This window comes from Diadema setosum, chromosome 13 (genome assembly GCF_964275005.1).
Source record: "Diadema setosum chromosome 13, eeDiaSeto1, whole genome shotgun sequence".
In the NCBI taxonomy this organism is placed as follows: Eukaryota; Metazoa; Echinodermata; class Echinoidea; order Diadematoida; family Diadematidae; genus Diadema; species Diadema setosum.
Window position 1 is genome coordinate 832501 of NC_092697.1, and position 21866 is coordinate 854366.

Genomic DNA, 21866 nt, shown 5'->3' on the forward strand with positions numbered 1-21866 from the left:
AATAATATGAGGTATTCATCAATATCATATGAGCTCCTTTATGGAGACAATATGAGCTCCCTCGTGGAGACTTTATGAGCTCCTTTGTGGAGACAATATGAGCTCCCTCGTGGAGACGATATGAGCTCCCTCGAGGAGACTTGGTATGCATTTAATATTCTTGTTTATATCTCTTTAAGATCTATAATGTTTGTTTTATGTTATAAGTGCTGTCTGGGGCAAATTATTTGTATAGGGCCCCATTTCTCTCTCTCTCTCTTCTTTCGATCTTTAAAATAACAACAACAACAACATATATACACGGATTACTTTATTTCATTTACGTCAAAGATTAAAATCAGCATCTGAACGAGTTATAGCTATGCAAAACCAGCTTTCAATTAACATGTGGCTCTACTTTCTATAAAGAGTGACTATAGACATTGATAGACGACATCTTATAAGACGTCACAGTGAAGTCACATGATAGTGAAGAAAAGAAAAGAGCACGTTACATGTCGTACCTGTATTGAATAGGTCGTATTACGTGTTAGATCGTTGATGACGTAAAAAATTTCGCCCATCGTGGTCTTTTTGGTGACGAGTTTACCCGCCGGTTCTGGGTCTGGGTGTATTCGTCGATACTCAACCTGGTACGCAGAGATCCGACCATTCAGGTTAAGGGGCTGTGCAGCTTTCAGCAAAAGTTTAAGGGACTTTACCGAGCTATCGACCACACGGACGACATCCGGGACAGGCGGGACTAAATAGCATGATACAGACAAAAGATCCACAAATCAGACAATACTATTAATGGGAAGTCCTTTCACAAGATCTGGCAGCTATCTTGGTAGACAAGAATCTGTGTACATGATGCTCTATAGCGAGATGACAGGTCAGCTAACATTCCATAGTAACCCCCGAAAGTTGTTAAACCCTGGAGTCTAGGAGTATGAGATAAAATTAGTCTTTTTAGCTATAGTTGTTGCTAATGTGAAATGATTTGATTTTCCTGCATGAAGACAATAACTATTCAAATTACCAAAGTGCTTTGGTACACACTACTAATGGTCACACTAAATACTTTAATACAAGTGGCACCAGAGATCTTGCAGATATTTCGATGATTCTGATGATGAGAGCTCTGATCGTGCTGATAACTTAAACATTTCAAAATTGGAGTATTTACTGTTTGTAGATATGGTCTGTTTGTAACGAACAACAAGCAGCGCAAACAGACAATAGAATCACATCTTCTACATAATCTAAGAATTCAGAAATACGTCATACGCAAGAAGTAGTGCATTTTGTGAGTAAAATGTGAAGACAAGAAAACTACAGGTCGAGTCCCCCAGAGCAAACTTGAACATTACAGTCATTCTATACTTTTGATTACCAACGAATCACCGAATAAGTTAAGTTAGTCCTTGGTTATTAGTTCCTTCGGGTGGGCAAGTCTGCTACAGAAAATCTCCGGGAACCCTGTCAAATATACGTACTGGGACAGGCTTTACCTTCTTCTGCAGTCCTTGCAGTGATCAATTCACTGGCTGAACTGGTTGTGTCTTTATTTGCTGCTGTCAAGAAGAGTGAATACTCCGTGTATGTTCCCAGGCCTGTCAGAGTGCAGGATGGGGTAGCATCGAAATCGACAACTTCGGTGCGCTCTCCGTCGGTCGCTGTATCGATGTAGTGGATGGTGACGTTGGTAAAGCCACTGCGACATCGAGCTGCGCTCTGGGGAGGTTTCTGGAGACAGACAAGCCATCAATATGAATGATAAGTTATTGGCGATGTTTGTATACTGCTCAGATTGTTTCCAACCTTAGCCACTATGGAAAGAGTTTCGTGATCTGGCAAAGTCGTCATCACTCTGCACCTATATTACGTTTGCAGAAGAAACTACCAAATCTATGATTATATCATGAAAGCTAACAATTGTCATATCCGGCGATAAACAGAAATCTTATCATTGTGCTGGAATCACTGTCTCATGAAGTCAGCTGATCACAACATTCTATTCGTTTTCACACTGTGACATTGTTTTGAAGTCATCTCGTTGTGGTTCGCTGAAACAACGTCATAGGTGCATGGGTTTTGAAATCAAACTGTAAGGCTAAACTGACAATTGATCTTGATCTATAAATAGATTCTTCTTTTTTTCATAAAGACCATGGTACCGACCTATAATCGACTTTCTAATTGACACATATACCCTCCCTCCTCTATAATTCCATTTCCTTCATCTCTTTTGTTTCAGAGAGTGGCACATTGCGCTCAGCTCTTTATGCTGCGTTTATACTTCAGGTTAGATAAAGTAACACACATGTCTTACCTGCCAAGATATAGTGAGCTGACGAGGAGGGTTGTTTGAGCTGAGAGCCGCTTGAAACTGAGAAATATCTGGATCTGGGCGTGAAACGTAAAGGATAAAAATGAAATGATTCAGTGGCATTGGCGTAAATCCTTGAAAGAGTGGTGTGTTTTAAGTTGCTATATTTAGAGGGATATAACAGGATTGATGGAGATGAGAATTTTTATGAGAATTGGGCTTTTAACTTTTTGCGAGATATCAAGAAAACACTTATGATAATTATAGTACAGAGCATACCATTTTAAGAGGAATTAAAAGTTTATTTGATGAAAATCGGGTTTGGAATGACTGAAACATCAAAAAATAAAGTAAAGCAAAAGAGATCGTAATAAAGTGTGGGTCCCACACTTCATTAGAATCGCTATTTTTTGGATATCTCAGCCATTTCAAAACCAATTTTCATCAAATAAACATTGAATTCCTCATTGATTTACAAGCTCTTTCATATTTCATAAGAGGTTTCTCATTATCTCAACAACAAAAAAAAATGTTAGAAACCTGAAATTAGGTCTCAACCAAAACTATACGATCCCTTTAAGTTGCTATCGACTACAGTTATTCGACTGGCGTGTTTGTATGATCTGAATATTGTTCGAGAAAACACTGAATTAAAGACCTCATTAGAACACGCATGTTTATTGCAAATTATTATTGTTACTTTTGTTTTTTAAGAAACAGATAGTCATTTGCTTCTGCTCATTAAGAAAAAATCATCTGAGGCTTTTAGGGCATAATCAGCATGATTATGCAATGATTAAGCTCTGAATAAAAAGCGCAATGAGCTCTATATTAGGTCTGACCCAAACTACAAAGCCTCATACCAGCACACAGCGTTGTCACGTCGACTGTTGGGCCAGGGTCTCCAGTACCGCCCGGTCCTTCCCGTACTGCGGCCATAGCGAAGCGGTAGACGGTGTCTTCCCTCAACCCTGCTACGGTCGCAGTGAGATTCTCACCGTACGTCACGTTGACCACCTCCCACCAAGCATTGTCCACTTCTCCCTGATAGAATACACCGTAACCAATCACGGGTGGATCCCCGACGTCAGTCTCGGCTCGCCATGGCTCCCACTGTAACTTGACGTAATGTTGGCCAATACCCGTGACACTGGGAGCCTTAGCGACGACGGGTAAATCTGAAATAGAAATGTCGGTTAAAGAAAAAATGATGCAATGACGTTTTCTTCGAGACATTCTTATTTGAAGGAGTAACGGACAGCCATGTCATCGAATAATGCGAATCAGTGACTTGATTCATCCTACGCACTGCAAACAAGAGCTCATTAAATAATGTTTGTTGTTATGGTCTAGGATGATCCAGTCTTCCATAAGAACTTATCAGTCACTGATGTCTTGTGTTAGCCGTCATCAGTTCTTCTATGCAGGTCTCCTAGCCCTTCGAGTATTTATCGTTCACCGAGAGATTTCTTTTGTTTTTCCTTTTTCGCCTAAACAAATTTCCAGTTTTTTAATCTACTTTCATGAGGGTTTGCAACACTCGAACAACATGGTTTTAATAGGCGCATTACCTAAATTCTATCTACAATCTTGAATTGATCATGGGAATCAACTCATGGAAAACCAATGTGTAGCGCACTCCTTAGCAGCAAACATGAATCATGAGATGTATGAGTTTTCTTTCATTTGTCCGCCCTCTGTACAAATGAAATTTTAAAGATCTTCTGATCTACATTTATTTTAGACAAACGTTAAAATGTAGATCAGCAATTGCAATTTTACGAATTACGACAAAGTGAAGAAAACCAAAACCTCATCTTCACCCTTCTGCTTATTAATCTCTTGCTTTCAAGAACCATGTGGTTGCATACAACCCGTCCTCAATAAGTGTATCACTTCTGATGTTGATACAGGGACTGCGAAAAATAAAAGTACAATTTGTATTCTAAGTTAAGTAATGTTTGCTTCTGACGAAGATAAATTCTCACCAAACGTTGAGGCCTCTGCTTCTAGAACAGCTGTTCCACTGCCCTCAACGAGAGCGCAGCTGTAACGACCACCCTGCACCACCTCTTCGACATCGAACACCACGGCGACGTCAGAACCCGTGGTCATCGCGCTCCTCCTCGTTATCCCCCTGACCTCGTTAATCCTGGCACCGAAGACGGAGAGATGCACGGACTCCGGATCAGGTGGAGGACTTCCGGTCACGTGACAAGTAAAGTTGGAAGGCTGACCCGGATTTACTTGTGGGTTACTCTCCAGCTTCGTAACACCTGATGAGAAAACGAAGTCAGCGCTAGTGCGTCAATGATTGAATTTCCCTTGAGCAGTCATGACTGGAACGTCAGCTTTTTACATCACGATCAATCAAATTTCAAGTCATGAGATTACAAATAGCATGATTACATTTTAACCAAGGGCAGTAAGATTCTTTTTCTTCCATTCTAATTTTTATTGATAAAATAAATGTTGAATAAATTCATCATCAGGGTGGAATGAATCGTATCCAAGCCCAAGTTGACTATTTATAAACTTAGAATCAGCAGTTCTTTCGATGGCGAATGCTGAAAGAAACAAAAAACTTTTGTTCTGAGCTAATCATCAATCGAGGCATTTACTTAGGTTTCTTGCAGAGGTTTTATCAAACAGATTCCAAAATACCGCTCTCATTCTTGCGGTCTTCCGTAAGATTATCAAAGAAAGAGTAGATAAACATTCTTTTGGAGGAGGAGGAGGAACCGTGAAGTTGACCCATCATCTCTGTAACCATGGTAACCATGGTAATGAACTCATACAGTCATACCTCTGACGCAGTGCGGTGGTAACCAGTTCTCCAGGCAGCTGCCTCTGCACAACCCCGTCTCGACGTCACAGGCCGGCTTCTCGCAGCGGCACACGACATTGCAGCCACGCCCGTGGGAAAGACCTCTACAGGCTTCGTAAGAGATTTCAGACATGGATTATAGCCATCATTTGGCCATATTACTAGTAACCACACAGTACTTGATGGTTTACATCTGCTGACAGTATTATTGCCTTAACACACATCGAAGTGACGCTACGCATTTGATATTTGACCTGGATGAACGTATCATGTGCTAGTGTTTTCAATCGTAGTAGTAATTACAAGGTCAACGAAACCCACACGAACTTGCTAACCTGTTGGTAGTGTTATTTCCGGCAGCAAAGAGGGATTTGAGTAAAGTAAAAATGAAAGTAAAGTCAAGTATAGATCAACTTCCATAGATGTCATTATGGTTACTACTACAATGGGTCTTTCAATATTGTTCATTCGTATGACATGAAAAACAACCAGGTTTAGATAAAACACAATCTGATCAGGCTAATGATATACCATGTTTCCTTTAAATACGGTTTACAAATCTCTGAGATTCATTTCATATTTTACATGGCTGAAATCAGCTGCGTGTCAGAATATTGACTTAGCACGAGGCTACTTGTAATGATTCATCAGTAGCGAAATAGAGACGGACCAAAATCCTCTCCCTCACCTTCACACACCAGCGAGCCGTCATACGGAGTGTAGTGCATGGCACATTGCCCATTGGAGCACGCCCCCGTGTGTCGATCACAGGACTTGTCGTCCAAGCAATTGCATTTATCCGTGCAGTTCTGTCCGAAGTAACCTCGGGGGCAGACCGCCGGAACTGAAACAAATAAAGTTATGCCATCCTTAGTAAGTATATTACAGGTGTGGTAAGTGATGACAAGGGATGTCGCAGGAGTCCAGAGAGTCAACACAAGTCTGCCAGGCAGACAATTAAATAAGACTGAAGAAAACATGATGACTTGATGAAAGGTCCTACAAAGTATACTTTGGTAGAGACACATAGCAAAGAAATAGGGACCACCTTCAAGCAACAAGGGAATCTCTTGATCCAGATATTTCCGTTCCTGACATCCCTGTTAGTGTGGATGACAACGATGACGGTATCTCACTCAATTAAGCCGACCGCCCAGACGGCCCACCCATCCCAGCTCGGATGACTCCGGTGATGATGATCCGACAGATGGTACCCACTGCTGTAACTCCCAAACAGACATCCGGAAATCCGGACCTCCAGGTGACCCTGACTACCCCCCGACTGAGACTAGGCCAAGCCTTTAGCAACAATCACCAAGACTGATGAAGGAATTTGTTATTTGTCTGTTAAAAGTTTCTCAGTGCAAAAACAGACAGTAATGAAAAAGCGAAAGCTTTGTATCTTGAAGCAATCATCTGCATTACTCACTTTATATGAAATTTGTACGGGCACTTGAATATCCTTCCGAATATCTGGACTCTAAGAACGTCTTACACCTGATGGACTTAGTTAAAACAGATTACTAGTACTATACTAGTATTTAGTTATAGCATGCTTATTTCATGCATAAGTGAAGGTCTCAAATATATTTTTCCAGGCTTAGGACCATTCTATTTGATTGAGATTGATGGTCGATAATTGACCACAATAGATTTTACACCTCTCCACACACACACACACACACACATACGCACACACACACACACACACACACACACACACACACACAAACATACACATACACGCACACACCTCACAGAGGGTTCGCCTTGATAAATTAATTCACTTCATATACATCAAAGCATGACAAACAATCAGTGTCATGTCCATTCTATCAGTGTAACGACAGATCCTGACAGACCAGGATAAATACTTTCTGCAAATCTTGCCACGAGCTTGTTCTGGATCGCTAAACTCAGAACCGTCCAGCCCCATTGATCCAATTTGACTCGTAACCCCTAATATGAAATGAACACTGCATCAAACAAACGTCTCTCCGCTTCACTGATCTCATATTGTAAAAGATATTAGTTTCCCTGCATGTATACATCATAATCACAAACACACCTGAACTTGCACCCATGAACACACCAGTCTATCAGCAACATCTACTAAAGGTAAACCCTTCGATTCGCATCTTTTCATATTCCCCACATTACTCTGCCTCAATATTTGCCCTGACTTTGTTTTACATAATTAGGTTAGTAAACCTAATGCTTTCTCACCCTATATTTATTATGATATCATACTGCACACTATACTACACTATACTGTACTATAACTTACCATACTATGCTATACTATACTATACTATACTATACTATACTATACTATACTATACTATACTATACTATTCTAGACTATACTGTACTATACTACATATTTTACACGCTGTTGTAATTCTTCTACTCTTAATTGCTACTAAATCGGACTGCTGCTGTAAGAAAGTTTTTTTCTTTTGTTAATCATGTTAACGCAGCTCAGATGACGGTCCATCAAACGGACCGAAATCTTGGCCTATAAAAGCATGTTGGCATCTCTTACTGTAATTGTTATCTTTGTTATAAATGAATCAAATGGAATGAAAATGAAATCTAGATATGCGCCTAACGCTCCTTTCTATCTTCTTTCTCCTCAATCATAAATGACTATTATGAAGAGGCAACACCGTCTGTACACGATCTATGCCCCCCCTTTCTCTTCCCCTCTCCCTTTCTCTCTCATTCTCTTAACAACTCTTTCCCTCTCTTTTTCTATACATTCTGTAGCCTGAAAGCGTATGTAACTCAAATCAAATGTTGTAAACAGTCCTTCTCAACTATTGCCGCCACATGTAGACATTACGCCAAGACTTATAATAAACAGGCAACTTTGCTTTTCAATTTCTATAGTTGCATAGCAAAGTTGAATAGCAAAGTAGAAGCTCGTATAGGCCATGGAAAGGCGTGGGCCACGGGGAGTGGGAGGGTAGGTGTTGACGTCACTGACTACCTATCGGTGATGGCTTTTCAGCCTAGTTCATATTATTCACAGTCTTTCACAACACCTATGTGAGTATTGTTACTCTACTCTGTAATGTCTATAACATGGCGTGTATTAGAACTTGTCACGAGCGAGCTATGGCTTAATTCAGCCTGCATTATTCCTGTGTTTACCTGAAAAATGCTGTTGACTGTTACGATCTTGTTATTGCAGCTTGTATGCATGTCAGCATAGGTTCGAGCTTTCAACTCTGTTCTTGGGCAACTGAATAGCGTAAATAACATGACCATTTCAGTGAGGTCAGTCTTGCATGCATTGCGGTAGACAGCATTCAGCTTCATAACAGCTACCGAACACGATATTCTCAGAATAGCTCTTTATCAAAACCTTACTCGAAAACAGAACATAAAAACGTTCCTTTTCATACACTGGTAGCTCTCTTTTCAAGAAACTCCCCATAGCAGTATAGCTGACTTCATTTCTGAATATATTTACAATAAAAATGTGCATGATTTAGCCTCATGTTTTAATTCTTTTTCCTATGGTCCCAGCAATTTATCAATTTTGTTATTTTGTATTGTCACCCTTCTTATACATCCCTATAATTAGTCACTGTCGGGGGGGGGGGGGATTTTAAGGGATTGAACACGCAAAGAGACACATGGCATCAAAGGTTTATTCTTAACATGATGGTCGAGTTCTTTCCAATACATGCATACCATGATACTGCACTAAATTTCTCAACAAGAAAACAATTACATTTTTAAGGAATGTGCACACCTTCACTACGTCAGATTAAGCGTTTGCCAGGGTCCTACAGTCACTTATCATGCTTGTAGATACGTTCATCAATTCAAGTGATAGCATCTAAACTAGAAATCTCGCTTTGGCGACTGGTATGCCTCCGCCATAATGCATGATTTTCCCGATAGGTCTAGATAGTACATGTGGACAATGTGTGATTACATTTCCACAAAATTGGCAAAATATTGAAATGACAAGTTTGTCACAAATGTGTTGAATGTTCACCTTCCTTGACCTAGGTTTAATTGGATGAATAGGAGAGCATTTATCTAGGGATTTAAGGACTTTAACTCGACTTTGACCCATTCATACATTTAGGCATTGAGTAATTTTCAAGGTACAGGTGTGCAGAAAAAGTGCAATTTCTGAATTGAATATAGTAAATTGTTACCATTTTCATCTGGCCCTTGACCCTAAAATTCATAATCACTTTCAGGTAGAACATGCATAATATGTACTATGTTTCAAGATAACTTGAGCCACTTCCGAGATATGGAGGAAAAAGTTAGTTCAGCACTTTCACTTGATCTTTGACCTTCTGACCTTTGAGGCAAAAAAAGAAGAAAAAAAAACTTTCCAGAGAATTTCTATTAGGTTACACATGTATGCATACACCAAGTGTAAAAAAAATAACCCTGCTGGCATTGCATGATAGGAGTGATATAGTAAAATTTTGAGGTGTTGCACTTGACCTTTGACCACTGACCTTTGACCCCATGAACCCTACATTCTCTAGATAATCACTTCCAGTCAGTATATGTATAGGCCTATACTATGTTCCATGAAGATACCTTGAACAATTTGAACAAGGTATGGAGAAAAAAAAAAGAAGTTTTAATATTTTTACTTGACCTTTTGACCTTTGACCTTTGACCTCATGATCAAAGCTTTCACCAGATAATCTTCATTGGATAATACATGTATACACTGAGTTTCAAGAAAATATCTTCAGGCATTCAATAGATATGGTGGAAATAGTGAAATTTTATGTATTTGACCCTGACCTTTTGACCTTTGACCTTTGACCTCATGACCCAAACTTTGACCAGAGAGTCTTAATTGGATAATACATATATACACTAAGTTTCCAGAAAATATCTTCAGGCATTCAATAGATATGGTGGAAATAGTGAAATTTTATGTATTTGACCTTGACCTTTTGACCTTTGACCTTGAGCATGTGCACCCAAAAGTTGATAGGCACAACTTCACCCCCTAATACACATACATGCCAAGTTTCATTAGGATACCTCAACAGGTTTTGATAGTTACCTTGACTTTCAGACTTTCACTCCTCATCCCATTTTTGCACTCACCTTACAGAGTTTAACGTAGATCTGACGGTGCACAGTTCGTTATTCCGACACTGTCCGAAGGTTCGTTAATCCGAAAGCCAAATAATTTTCGTAATTCCGAACGTTACCGTTATCCGCACATTATTATAATTTTCGGAGCAACGAACCATGTTTTATTTTCGGATTATCGAGCCTTCTGAATATCGAACCCTCGGAACCTTATTTCATTTTCGGATTCCTTTGGAATAACGAACATCATCCGATCTGACATACTCACTTTGGCAGTTCGTTCCCGACCAACCGTCGGAGCACTCCTTCGTCAACCCTCGGCACGTTCCCGTGAATCTGTCGCACTCACCCGATGCACAGTGACAAGATTCCGAACAGCCCGCGCCGTACTTTCCCTGTAGGCATGCTGATGAAATATCATGTTTAAATAGAAAGAGTTTGTTAGTGCATATACAATGCATTGATTAGCATGGCTAGGTGCTTATTAGCTTTGCGACCCAGCGTGCCGCACATCTCTATTAAACTGCGCTCTGTTCAAGTATTGTCACGTCTTTTATGTCTTAAAATGGCCCAGCAGTCCCCTCGGTTGGATAATGGCAGATGAATATTACCTAAAAAGTTATCAAAATGTCGTTATCATCGTATTGCTTATTTCGTGAAATTTAGCGACGTCTTAAGACTGTGGACGCAAAGGAGCAGATATTCCGTATCATATGCAGGCCCTATACGAGCTGATTTGCGGTCAGGTCTGTATCGAAGCTCCATTAGAGCACATAATCACACCACACACAAAACAAAAACAACAACAATAACAACAGCAGCAGCAACAACAACAATAACAGCAGCAACAACAAAACTGTTGCTACTGAGTTGTACCCACCTACTGAGCAATCGTGGCCCCTAAAACCTCGGTCGCACGAGCAGCCGAACGGGTCCGGGAGACAGAAAAGAAAGCCTCGGCAGGCGTTCGGCTCGTCGTTTTCGATCGAGCACTTGAACTCGCAGTCTCGGCCAAAGCGATTGCCCCCTTCTCTTCCTTCGCCACAAACTGCGAACAGAGTTTAGTACATAGTATGTAGATTTCCTCTAAGCACAGTATCTTACCTATTATGACATCACAAACTTCCATGCACTTTACTTGTATTTATCTTGATTCATGTGTGAATCAGTGTGTGAAGACTGAAGACTTCTCTTCTACTGTCTATACTGTCATAGTGCTTTTCTACAGAAACACATAATAATGTTAAAAGTCAAAGTCACACTAAAAAACGATACTGACATCAGTGGTATAACATCTATACCATTATTTTACAACATTATCTTGATCACATATTTCCAACCCCTCAATAAGGTATAGTCATTATTTACATGAAATCGGTATGCCTAATGAAACAGGACAGCTGTATGTCTACCTTACACACCTTTGCTCTATCTCCTCCAGCATACGTGCTACACAATAACAGATGACTACCGAATCGGATGCCAACATGGCTGCTGCTTAAGTGATTGTTATGATTATTCAAGATGATCAATGAATTAATATTCCCTTGTTTGACAAACTAATGACCACACATCGCGTGCTGTTGTTTCGATCACATGGTTAACATGAGGGATGTGTCATTGACGACATTAGAACTTACTTGTAAGACAGTTTGGTCCCTTGAAGCCATTGGGGCATATACATTGCCCAGATTTGTCGTCGCACACACCGCCATTGTAACACATGTCGCATATTCCCGAACAGTCCGGAGGTCCCCACTTTCCCGCGGGACAATCTGTAAGATGTCAGTAAGAAAAGTCACTTGTCAATAAAAATGTAGCTCCCTGGCCAGTTTATAGAGCGTGTATTGTCGAGTTGCACGACTATGCTTGGGATTAGGACTGTGGCTCAGAAATAACTTGTTGGTCAGTTACATCAATCGACCTCGAGGACCTGAGATGTCCCCAAGACAGACGCCGCGAGAGTCCAAGCAGATTATAGGATCTTGCAGGGAATGACCTGTATTGGTATATAAATGCTATATGGAAATGGATTACCTTTTTTTTTTTTTTTTTTGGAGGGGGGGGGTTGCTGAAAATATCAGTTGGTTTTTATATTTATAATAAGGTGCCGACATAGGACCGAATATGTAAAGAAGATGATAGATCTGGTCTGAATAATATATCTATATAGCGGTATTGAGATTTTGATCTGTTCATGGAGGGATTAATAATTTTGTTGCGTTTTCTACGACGTTCTGCAAAGTCCAAATGTTCATACTGTTTTGTCAGCTTCCATGAATTTCAAGTAGGATGTTTTCCTAGAGAATTTTGAAAGGTGCCATTTGTTTGTTTGTTTGTTTTTTATAGAGATATCACATCTTGCAGTGATAAGGATACAGAAATCGAGGGGATATGCGATTCAGAAGGCCTTCTTTCTATAGGGCTACCAAATATTTCCCCAGAGGAGATTCATGACCTACAAGCCTACAACAATCCGTATGCACTGTACCTCTGACGATTAGTCGGAATAAGCCACCCCTGGCCGTGTCCCGCTCGCCCCGGTAGAAGATCTCGTACACGCCCTCGTCAGCTGGCGTCACGGGTCGGCGTATCTTGAGAACACTGGACTTGTCCGGTCGGAGTGCATCGGTGCCGTTGAATCGCCACCGTAGCGGCGATCTCGCTCGGTCCGGTTGCGCTATGGCCGTCATCAGAATCTTGATACCGCGCTCTCCGGCGTTGACGGTGCGCGTGAACGTTCCGTCGCGTGACAGAAACTTTGCTGCGGGATGATAATGGTTGTTAATTCATAGTGATTATAATTTGACAATAATAATTATGCTCTGGACAGCTGGATTGATGTGACTATTATCAGTAGAGTTCTAGATGAACAGCTTATCGTTTCTTATCTACTTTTCAGTCAATGACTTCAAATTCTTGAGTCCTTGAAGTCGCAAGTATGCATATTGGTGTGCTTAGAGCATACAAAATAACAAGGTAAGTAGTGGATGCAAATACGGGTGAGAAGGGGACAAAGAGAAAGAGGAAGAAGGGGAGAGAGAGGAGAGAAAAGAAAGAGGGGGCGGGGATAAGGGAGGTTGAAGGGCCGTATCCGGTATAGATTTCCAGCCCTTTGCGAGTCAAATTCTTCGTTTTCTTTCAATAATAAGCCGAGTGAATGTGTAATTCCATTAAATACGAAGTTTTGTGGAATTTTCCTTATATCTTATTTATGTCATTATCCATGCGTGACGTCAAAAGATGTTTTTTGTCTTCACTTCCAGCGATGATGGCACCGAAATTTAAAAAAATGTATAGTTCTTGGACGGAATGTCTGTTTTTTTTTTTCTTAAACTTCTGATGTGCTCTACTAACACTGACTAATATTGCTGCATCCTCTCAGTCCACATCCACATTTAGGTTTCATTCCCTTTAATTAGTACTGCATATTTAGGTTTCATTCCTTTAATTAGTACGTTGCATGCTTACGTATGTGGATAACATACGGATCACTCAAGAAAAATAAACCGATATCATATCGCAATTTGATGCCTTTGCGCACTGATTTTGATGTCACAGCTGCGGTGATAACGCACTTAGCTATTGTTGCGTAACGCGCATTGTTCAAAATGCAACAATACAAAATGTGGAGGAACGCGCTTGTGAACAGACGCACAAAATCCCGATTGGTCAATCGTATGCTGCTTAGTTACGTACATGAGATACTTTTTACAGAGGTTACAATACACAATACCCCATTGCCACTATACTAACAGTCTGGAATTAATCTTCAATCCAGAGATACTAGTTAATACAAATCCACTTCCCTTGTGATACCACTTTTCCTCGAAAAGGAAAAGCTTGTTCCCTCGTTTTCCTCCAACGGTGATTGTCAGCTGTGAGTACACTGGGATCCTTGAATGGTCCTAGTCTTTCGTATTAGACTGACTGACCATCAAAGTTATAGTCCTTGTGCCTGCAATTCATTATACACTGTTGCCTCCAACTTTTGAAACGAGTGCCGCTCGACATGCAGGATTTGCATCATTCCGACTAGTCACGGTACGAATCAGAATGTGTCCAAAATACTGTACGGTATATAATACAAGCGAAAGGTATACATGTATCTTATATTTATGAACCTTATATCAGTCCTTTAATTATCTTGATGCAGAGAAATCTACTGATGAATCGTTTGAGGACAGGCATGGCAGTCGGCCGAATGCTCGGTAGTGTCATCGAGCAGACGGCGACAGCAGATGTTCGTTGTCACTGTGGGGTGTGTTCTATGAAGGCACCATACATTCGTCGAACAAAGATGAACTCGTCGGCCATGAGATCCGGGTCGTACTTCGAGACGGTGAGCTCTCACTGGGGTCAGTGTGAGCCGGTCGTGGTCGAACTAGCCAATAACCGCCTAAACTTCTCCCTGGACGATGAGGTCCTCGATGTCGGCTGCGGCCCAGGGGTTTTCTGTCGTGAGGTTGCGCCAAAGGTGAAATCAGTAACAGGTGAGCATGTCTGTTTTCCTCAGGCCTTCTTTTTTTCTCTCTCTCTCGCTGACGACCTCACACTTTTCCCATTGATATAAACAATGGGTATAAGGAATCGTTTCCTTTTTATGCCAGTTCTTTGATAATTTCCTCATTCTATTTTGACGAGACTTGCACATTATTAATACGTACTTGTGAGCTTCGAACATAGTATTACATACTTTAAAGTGCATGAAAAGTGAAGAATTATCTTCTTATTGTGCACATTCACTTTGCCGAACTGTGTATGTTATACTATTGATATTATGTCACACTGCTTCAAAATCACTGTCCCTGTTCAGGTCTTGACGCCTGGCCCGAGATGATCGAACTCGCGAGAAAGAACTCCTCGGCATCCAACATCGACTTCGTTGTCGGCGATGCCCATACCTTCGGGAGCTCCTTCCCTTCCTGGGCCGGTCGATTCGACAAGATCACATCTCTCTTCGTGCTGCAATGGTGTCGAAACCAGAAACTCGTACTGGAGAACATCTTCCGGTGCCTAAAACCAGGCGGGGCCCTGCTCCTTGGGGTTAATCTCCAATCGCAGCTCTTCAGCAACTGCTGCTCCTACGGGGAAACCTGTGATTCGTGGCTACGCAGACACCCCAGGTGGGGGGCGTACCTCGTGGTAGGTGCATTTCCGGGTTTGTTTCTTGCAAATGTTGTGCTGCACAGGGATACATGCCCTTTTAATCTAACGTTACAAGTATATTTCTTACAAGAATTATATATCGGATAATTGCAAGTGCAAACGGAAGTGAAAGCACCGCAGTCCATGTAGGGTCCACGATTCAAGTTGTACTACGTGTCGGAGATCATGCTCGGAGTGTATTGTGGTAATTGAATGATAGTACTTTGTAGCTGATATGGCATGACCATTGTGTCTCAATGCTCTCTAGAGCTCTGCCCGAAGATATGTGATAATTTTCTTTATCCAACTGTTTGGATTCATGGAAAATGATCCCGTGCAAAGTACTTGTCATCCACGAAGCAAGAGCCTGGGCCGATGTCAAACCATCTGAATTGTTGCACTCTGACTGCTCATAGCATATTTCCAAAAAGTAGAAAGACACAAACTTATCAATCTATCTCTGTATACAGTAAGAGAACAATAAACTGTTCTATATCTGTTGCGGAACGCATTGCCACGATCCGATCATCTTACTTTCACACTATCACACATCCTAGTACAATTTTTGCAATAGAACGATTTCTTTTTCATTTGAAACAGCCTATCCCATAAGATTACCTGCCGCTTCAATACACGATGGACATTTCACACTTTGCAGGGATACGTGCGAGAAAGGAAAGACTGGGAAAAGAAGACTGACTTCCTGAACATGTTCCGGTCAGTCGGTTTTACCGTCCTCCATACTGATTTAGTCATGACCTCTGACCGGAACTGGAGCGCGTATTATGCAAAAGGTGAAGATAATTATTCACGTGTTCCTATAGTGCCCTGAGGCACTTGGCTTTTATCAACAAAGTACACTCTTTGTGTTACGCATGATGTCGTGCGACATGGTGGATCTCATACTTATGATAATTGTCACCGAAATGAAAACAATTTCCCCTATACGTTCCGACAGACCTTAAAATTGTAGACGTGAGTCTAATTTTCTCATTTAGTTGACATAGGTTTCGCTTCCGTGTAATTGCGATGGATCACGTGTTTGGGTACTGATCATGTATTAGAAGTCGATTTAATTATTCGGCGCCTTTCTAAAAGTCTGTTCATTGCAGTCGATGAGTAGCGAGACTATGAAAATGCATTTCCTTTCAAACATGTCGACGTTGACTTCGAAATGTATGGTAGTTTCATATTATATCAGATGATATTGTTACTAGTTTAAACATTGTTATATCGAATATAATGATGATAATAAATGACAAAGTCATCTTTATCCAGGGTAGCCTCTTCAGGGTTGCCACTGCTCTACCAGAGGGCTCTGCCACATCACAATATCAAAATCATAACATGAATGTCAAGGACATTAGTCTATTTCCACCTCAGATGTAATTCCTTCATATTGCTTTGAGACATGAACTTTAAAGGCAGACGAAAAGAAAAAAAAATCTCTCTCATCTCCTTTTTTAGTTCAAATCCGAACTCTTCTCGGCCATCTGGAGTTCATTCCGGACGAGCTTCGTGAGAACTGCATCGATGACGTGTGCAGATGGCTTTATGACGTCACACCGAAGAACTCTGACGGAAAGCTGGTGGCGCCCTTGGGAATGGAAGAAAGTATCGTTGTCGTCGCGACTAAAGTCAATGAATGAAATTGCCCGTTTGCTGGTTCTGCTGCCAGATACATTTGTGTCTGTGTCAATAAGACTGTTGTGGTGTATCAGCGAAAGACCCACTTCGTTTGCGCATGGATACACATTCCATCGTTTCAACGTACAGAGAATCCACTGAAATGTTAGCAATAAACATAGCTCTTTACGAGTATTGCTGTATTGCATCATTACTCCTGCCCGAGACTCTGGTATACCAGGCACCCAGGAGTGACACAAGGTTTAGAATGCATGTCACTACCTGAAGATTGCTGTATATGCTGAACATCAAATATCGAAGGCTGGAATATCTAAACAGAGTGATGACGTGTGTTTTTGCCAATTATCAAAACTGTTCAGCCACAATACTGGGACATAAGTATAATTGTGTGTGTGTGTGTGTGTGTGTGTGTGTGTGTGTGTGTGCATGTTATGTGTATGTGCCCTACTGGAAAGAACACAGTGTCTCACAGTATGTTCAGAATGTCTTCACATAGTCGAGTACGTGAAAACACTCGAATTTAATGTGTTCACACCGTGTTTCACTTTGTGATTCACGTTGTGGGACACGGACGCTGTGTTCTTTCCAGCAGGGTTAGAGTAGTGTCTCATTTACATGTATTGAACGTGTAACATTCAAAATTTGTCGCACAAAATAAAAGTGAAGTGTATTTTAACGATCTTTTAGAGCTTTAAAGGTATATAATTCTCTTTTTATAACTGTGTTCTGCTGCATGGGAGTAGAAGGATTCATAGGTCGAGTGGTGGACAAATTACACCGACCAACCAATCCAGTGTGAGGTGTCATCGCTCACAATGGTAAGACAAGACACTGCTCGGATGTTGGTGTATGCCCATGTAACTTATTCAAACAGGCTCAAAGTATCTGCTTTAGAATCTTAAACGATGACATGCACATCGTACAATGACGGCCGACCCACCTTAACACGGGAGCCACCTATGACAAGTGTATGTAGCATTTTCTGTCTGTTCAACTGTTCAACTTCTTCTTTGACCATTTAGATTCTCTAACTCGGATTGATTTTCCTCAATGAAAAACTCTGTAATCTTGAATAATGGTCGATGAATTGAAAACAGCGATTGAGACAACTATATGACAGCAGCAGGAGGCTGTCTTTGCAAATGTTTCCGCAGGTAGGTACGGACGCGTGCAGAGCCTCCTCCCGTCGGAGGTGCGCCTCGAAGACCACTTACCATCAGATCGCATGAAGAACGACAAGACATTGGTTGCTTCTTTGCCAGGCTTTGTACCCTGACAGTAAAACACTCCGTAGGCCATGGCCTTTGTGGGTCGAGTGAATCTAGACACGCGAGCCAGCCTTGGGTAATCCCTCAGTTTCACATCGCGTGGTGGTCCAGTCTCGTTCGATCGAGTGGCGATATATCGACCGAAGGTGATATCAGCGTCCGAGTCTACTTGACTCCTGTAGCATCGATACTCGGATCGTCGCTCGATATCAGGAGAGTGATAGTTGACCGATAGTGATACAAGGTGGACGACCTCACCTAGCAATGTGAAAAGAAAGGGAAATGTCAAATCATAATAAATTTACACGAATCTCTTGTCATCTTTAGGCAGTGAGGCGTCTTAAGATAAAATGGCATTTTCTTTCCTTTGCTTTTCACAGAAACACGACTAATTAACACGACTGATAACTCGCCAATGCCATTGCAACAATTGCCTACAGGGAGAATCCTCAAGACTCCTGATTGAGAAAACAAAACAATGTCTGTTTGTCATAAAAACAGAGTAGGCAAAGTTATGTGATGCACTGTAAGCTCTTTGATTATTCACTATAGGCCCTTACATTATTTGTTGAATAATGTCTGTACTTATAATACACGTATTTCTATGTATTTCTTTTGGGTACTCTTGTTTATATATTGATATGAGAATGGTTGATTTTGTCATACTGATTTCAATTGAACAACTGCACAAATAAAACAAATAAATCTACCACTTGGTCTGTGTTCCATCCAGTAACAGTATTCTGGTTGGAATATATAAGATATACATCGTATCATACTGTTCGACATTTACGTCAAGAGCTTCTCATCCCCCCCCCCTTTTTTTTTGTATACTTTCAGCAAAGTTTTGCACTGAAAACACAAAGACGACCTTTGTCATGTTATGTTTCGGATAATAATGAGATCCGGGAAAGTGATCTCCGTATAACAGAGGTCGAACTATTATTATCAATACTACTTAGTTCTAAAGTAGTGTAAATATAATAAAGTAAGAATTATCATTGGTATTATTATCATAACCAACATCAATAGCAGTAGCAGCAGCAGTCCGTAGTAGTAATAGTAGTAGGAGCAATTCAGCAGTAGAGATCTCCAGTACATTACATTATGCTATCATCCCTATATGACTACTGCTGTTATGATAAGTCAGAGAACGATAAAGTACAGAGTACACATCAAAATCACTGGAATCATTGTGTAAATCTCAAAAGTAACAGAATGTCCCTCAGTCTTAGGACAACTAACCCCTTCTCCCCCTCCCTCCCCCAATAAAAAAGTTATAATATTCTGTTTGATACAGCCACTATGCCATCTATATAACACATTAAATCTGATCATTTTACATAGGGTGACAAGGGATGCAGGAAATAACCAAACAAATAGATAAAGACTTATATATCTGAGTGAAATTATGCTTGAATAAATACCATTAACTTAGCTAAACCCTAACTTTCAGTGCTATAAGAGAAAGCTTGTAACTTTGCAAATAAATTCTTTCTACACTTTTTAATACATATGGAGTTATATACAAATGAACAGTAAAGACACATGTCAAAAGAAAGGTCCATGTTTTCACTATGCTCGTTATCATCCATTTTTGCCAGGATGGGGGTTGGGGTCGGTAGTGTTGTCAAGGCAACGGGCCCTGTCTGCACCATTTCGAGCGCGAGTTCCTTTTCCGTCCACCAATCGGATCTAGTCACTCCCACGGCAGTGATCCAATCAAAACATATGTTTCTGATTACATATAAAATTTTCCTTCACAATCCTGTTGTCGTATTTGGCAAATAAAAACAGAAGTGGATATCAGGGCACAACGGAACATTTACTGACTCAGGGAACTAATCATCCATCGGGACTTTGTCATGGTGGGAGGCCGCGTTTGGCACAATATTCATTAATTTTGATAAGGTTATAATGGGTCTGTTTCACAAATGAGAAATCTGCATTAAAGAATTATTATTAAGAAAACAAATTATTGTTTCGCTGACGTAGAATTTCCCTGAGAGAGGGACCATCGTTGCTAAGGAGCAACTCTGTCACCATGGACTGAGAACCTTCGGGACGGGGATGTCCGGTACAGGCGTCTTATGACCTTTAACCTTCACATCCAAATTTCCGCCTCCCCTTTACTCTAATGTTTCCCCGCTTTCTCTCCGTCTCCGCTTTCCGATATTCACTTGACCTTTTTCTCTGTAGTGATACAATCTATTCCCTTAACTTATCTTATCGAAATTTTAAGGTTATCCGTGTTGTACATAAGAAATTGAATTAATCAAAGCACTTCTTGTATCACTTTCAATATCATAAGCAAACTTTTCAAACTTCAGCGATATTTTGTCTGGAGATGGCGCCTTTGCATCAGGATGTAACGCTAAAATTCGGTGACAAAAACAAACAGTCGAACTTCAATTGGTCAATCAGTCCATTCATCTAAAAAGTCTAAAAACATCAAAGTTTTCACATGGTCATGCCGAGCGTAAATCGTCGTGATCATAGTCATGTATTGCTGCATAGGAAATTTTCTTATGCTATTTAATATTGCGCTGTTTTGTTTTGTTTACAGTCAAGAACTGCATGGTATTTAGTCTAACGAATGTTTTCAGATGTTAAACCTCTTATACTCACCTTACTAAAATTTTACTTTAGTTGTGTATAAACAATTCAAAAATGGGACTCAAAGCGTTAAGTTACACTTAGTCATATTGATTTGTAATTTACATTCGTTTAATCATCAGTTCTAAGTGTCGAATGTTTGGCTTGATCGATGTAATCAGTAACCATGACAAGGGTTCATGCAGGGTGCTGTGACTCCCCGCTCATTTACCAAGGAGCTAGACTGCCAATCAAGTTGACACCGAGATATTAAAAACTAATCAGACAACAACAAGAAGAGGGTGACGAATGGCAATAGTTGAACAGAGATTACAAGGTTCAATGCCGTGAATAAGATCCTCTCAGAGCTAAACCTCTGACTCATGTCAAGAGATGATTACTATATGTAAATATTGGCAGCCATTGTTCATTCCATCTTTTTCCCTTTGCTAATAAAAGAGCAATACATAAAGTACGTTTCTTATCCATTGGTTATCCACATCCTAATGGTTCGGGAAATTAAACCAAAGTAACTCTTCCGATTCATATCAAACACCTACAGCGATCAAGCAGCTTCGTACATGTGATCTGACTTAACCCTTTCTGTACCTATAAGGACTTTGGAAAGTGTGTGCAATGGTATAAGATTTTCTGTGCCAATTGACGGTCTAGCACATATAAGATAACTGGGATGTCCGCTCATTGTTCCATTTAACTTCAACAAATGACTTAGAGGTGTATTAGACAAAAATTGTTAAAATTTCACTTAGATAAGCAAAGAATTTAAAAGTCACATAGTTTAGAAGGTTGACGTCAAATAGTGATAGGTGTCTATATCACAAAGCGATGACGTCGTTTCGGGAACCAATGTCTTTCGTGGTCACTGCAATCAAAGACAGATTCTTTATGACCATTGCAGATTTGCACTTCCTTGTTATAGATGATTTACAATAAAAGTCAAAAATTTGGTTGTTTGTCT

General features: G+C 40.5%; 2 protein-coding genes across 2 annotated transcripts in view; one reads left to right on the forward strand and one right to left on the reverse strand.

The window, feature by feature from the left end:
- LOC140237043 (tyrosine-protein kinase receptor Tie-1-like) overlaps positions 1-14198 on the reverse strand; it is a 17069-nt gene extending 2871 nt beyond the window's left edge. The window contains exons 1-12 of the mRNA XM_072316983.1: positions 14165-14198; positions 12721-12993; positions 11870-12004; positions 11114-11277; positions 10498-10624; positions 5827-5982; positions 5118-5249; positions 4300-4587; positions 3175-3489; positions 2315-2388; positions 1494-1728; positions 504-742 (exon numbers count right to left, since the gene is read on the reverse strand). Of these exons, the coding sequence (XP_072173084.1) occupies positions 504-742; positions 1494-1728; positions 2315-2388; positions 3175-3489; positions 4300-4587; positions 5118-5249; positions 5827-5982; positions 10498-10624; positions 11114-11277; positions 11870-12004; positions 12721-12993; positions 14165-14198 (2172 nt within the window). The remainder of the gene's footprint in view (positions 1-503; positions 743-1493; positions 1729-2314; positions 2389-3174; positions 3490-4299; positions 4588-5117; positions 5250-5826; positions 5983-10497; positions 10625-11113; positions 11278-11869; positions 12005-12720; positions 12994-14164) is intronic.
- Positions 13988-17377, forward strand: LOC140237005 (ubiquinone biosynthesis O-methyltransferase-like). Its single transcript, XM_072316952.1, has 5 exons — positions 13988-14273; positions 14386-14722; positions 15046-15374; positions 16036-16171; positions 16845-17377. Exons 2-5 carry the CDS (start codon positions 14398-14400, stop codon positions 17024-17026), a joined length of 972 nt encoding a protein of 323 aa, XP_072173053.1. The 5' UTR covers positions 13988-14273; positions 14386-14397; the 3' UTR covers positions 17027-17377.
- The last annotated feature ends 4489 nt before the right edge of the window (positions 17378-21866 follow it).

Excerpts from the sequence above, each read along its gene's own strand:
- LOC140237005 (XM_072316952.1), top strand. The coding sequence starts at position 14,398 with ATGAATCGTTTGAGGACAGGCATGGCAGTCGGCCGAATGCTCGGTAGT. Across the intron at positions 14,723-15,045 it reads AAAGGTGAAATCAGTAACAG|GTCTTGACGCCTGGCCCGAG; the intron begins GTGAGCATGTCT and ends GTCCCTGTTCAG. Across the intron at positions 16,172-16,844 it reads GAGCGCGTATTATGCAAAAG|TTCAAATCCGAACTCTTCTC; the intron begins GTGAAGATAATT and ends CTCCTTTTTTAG.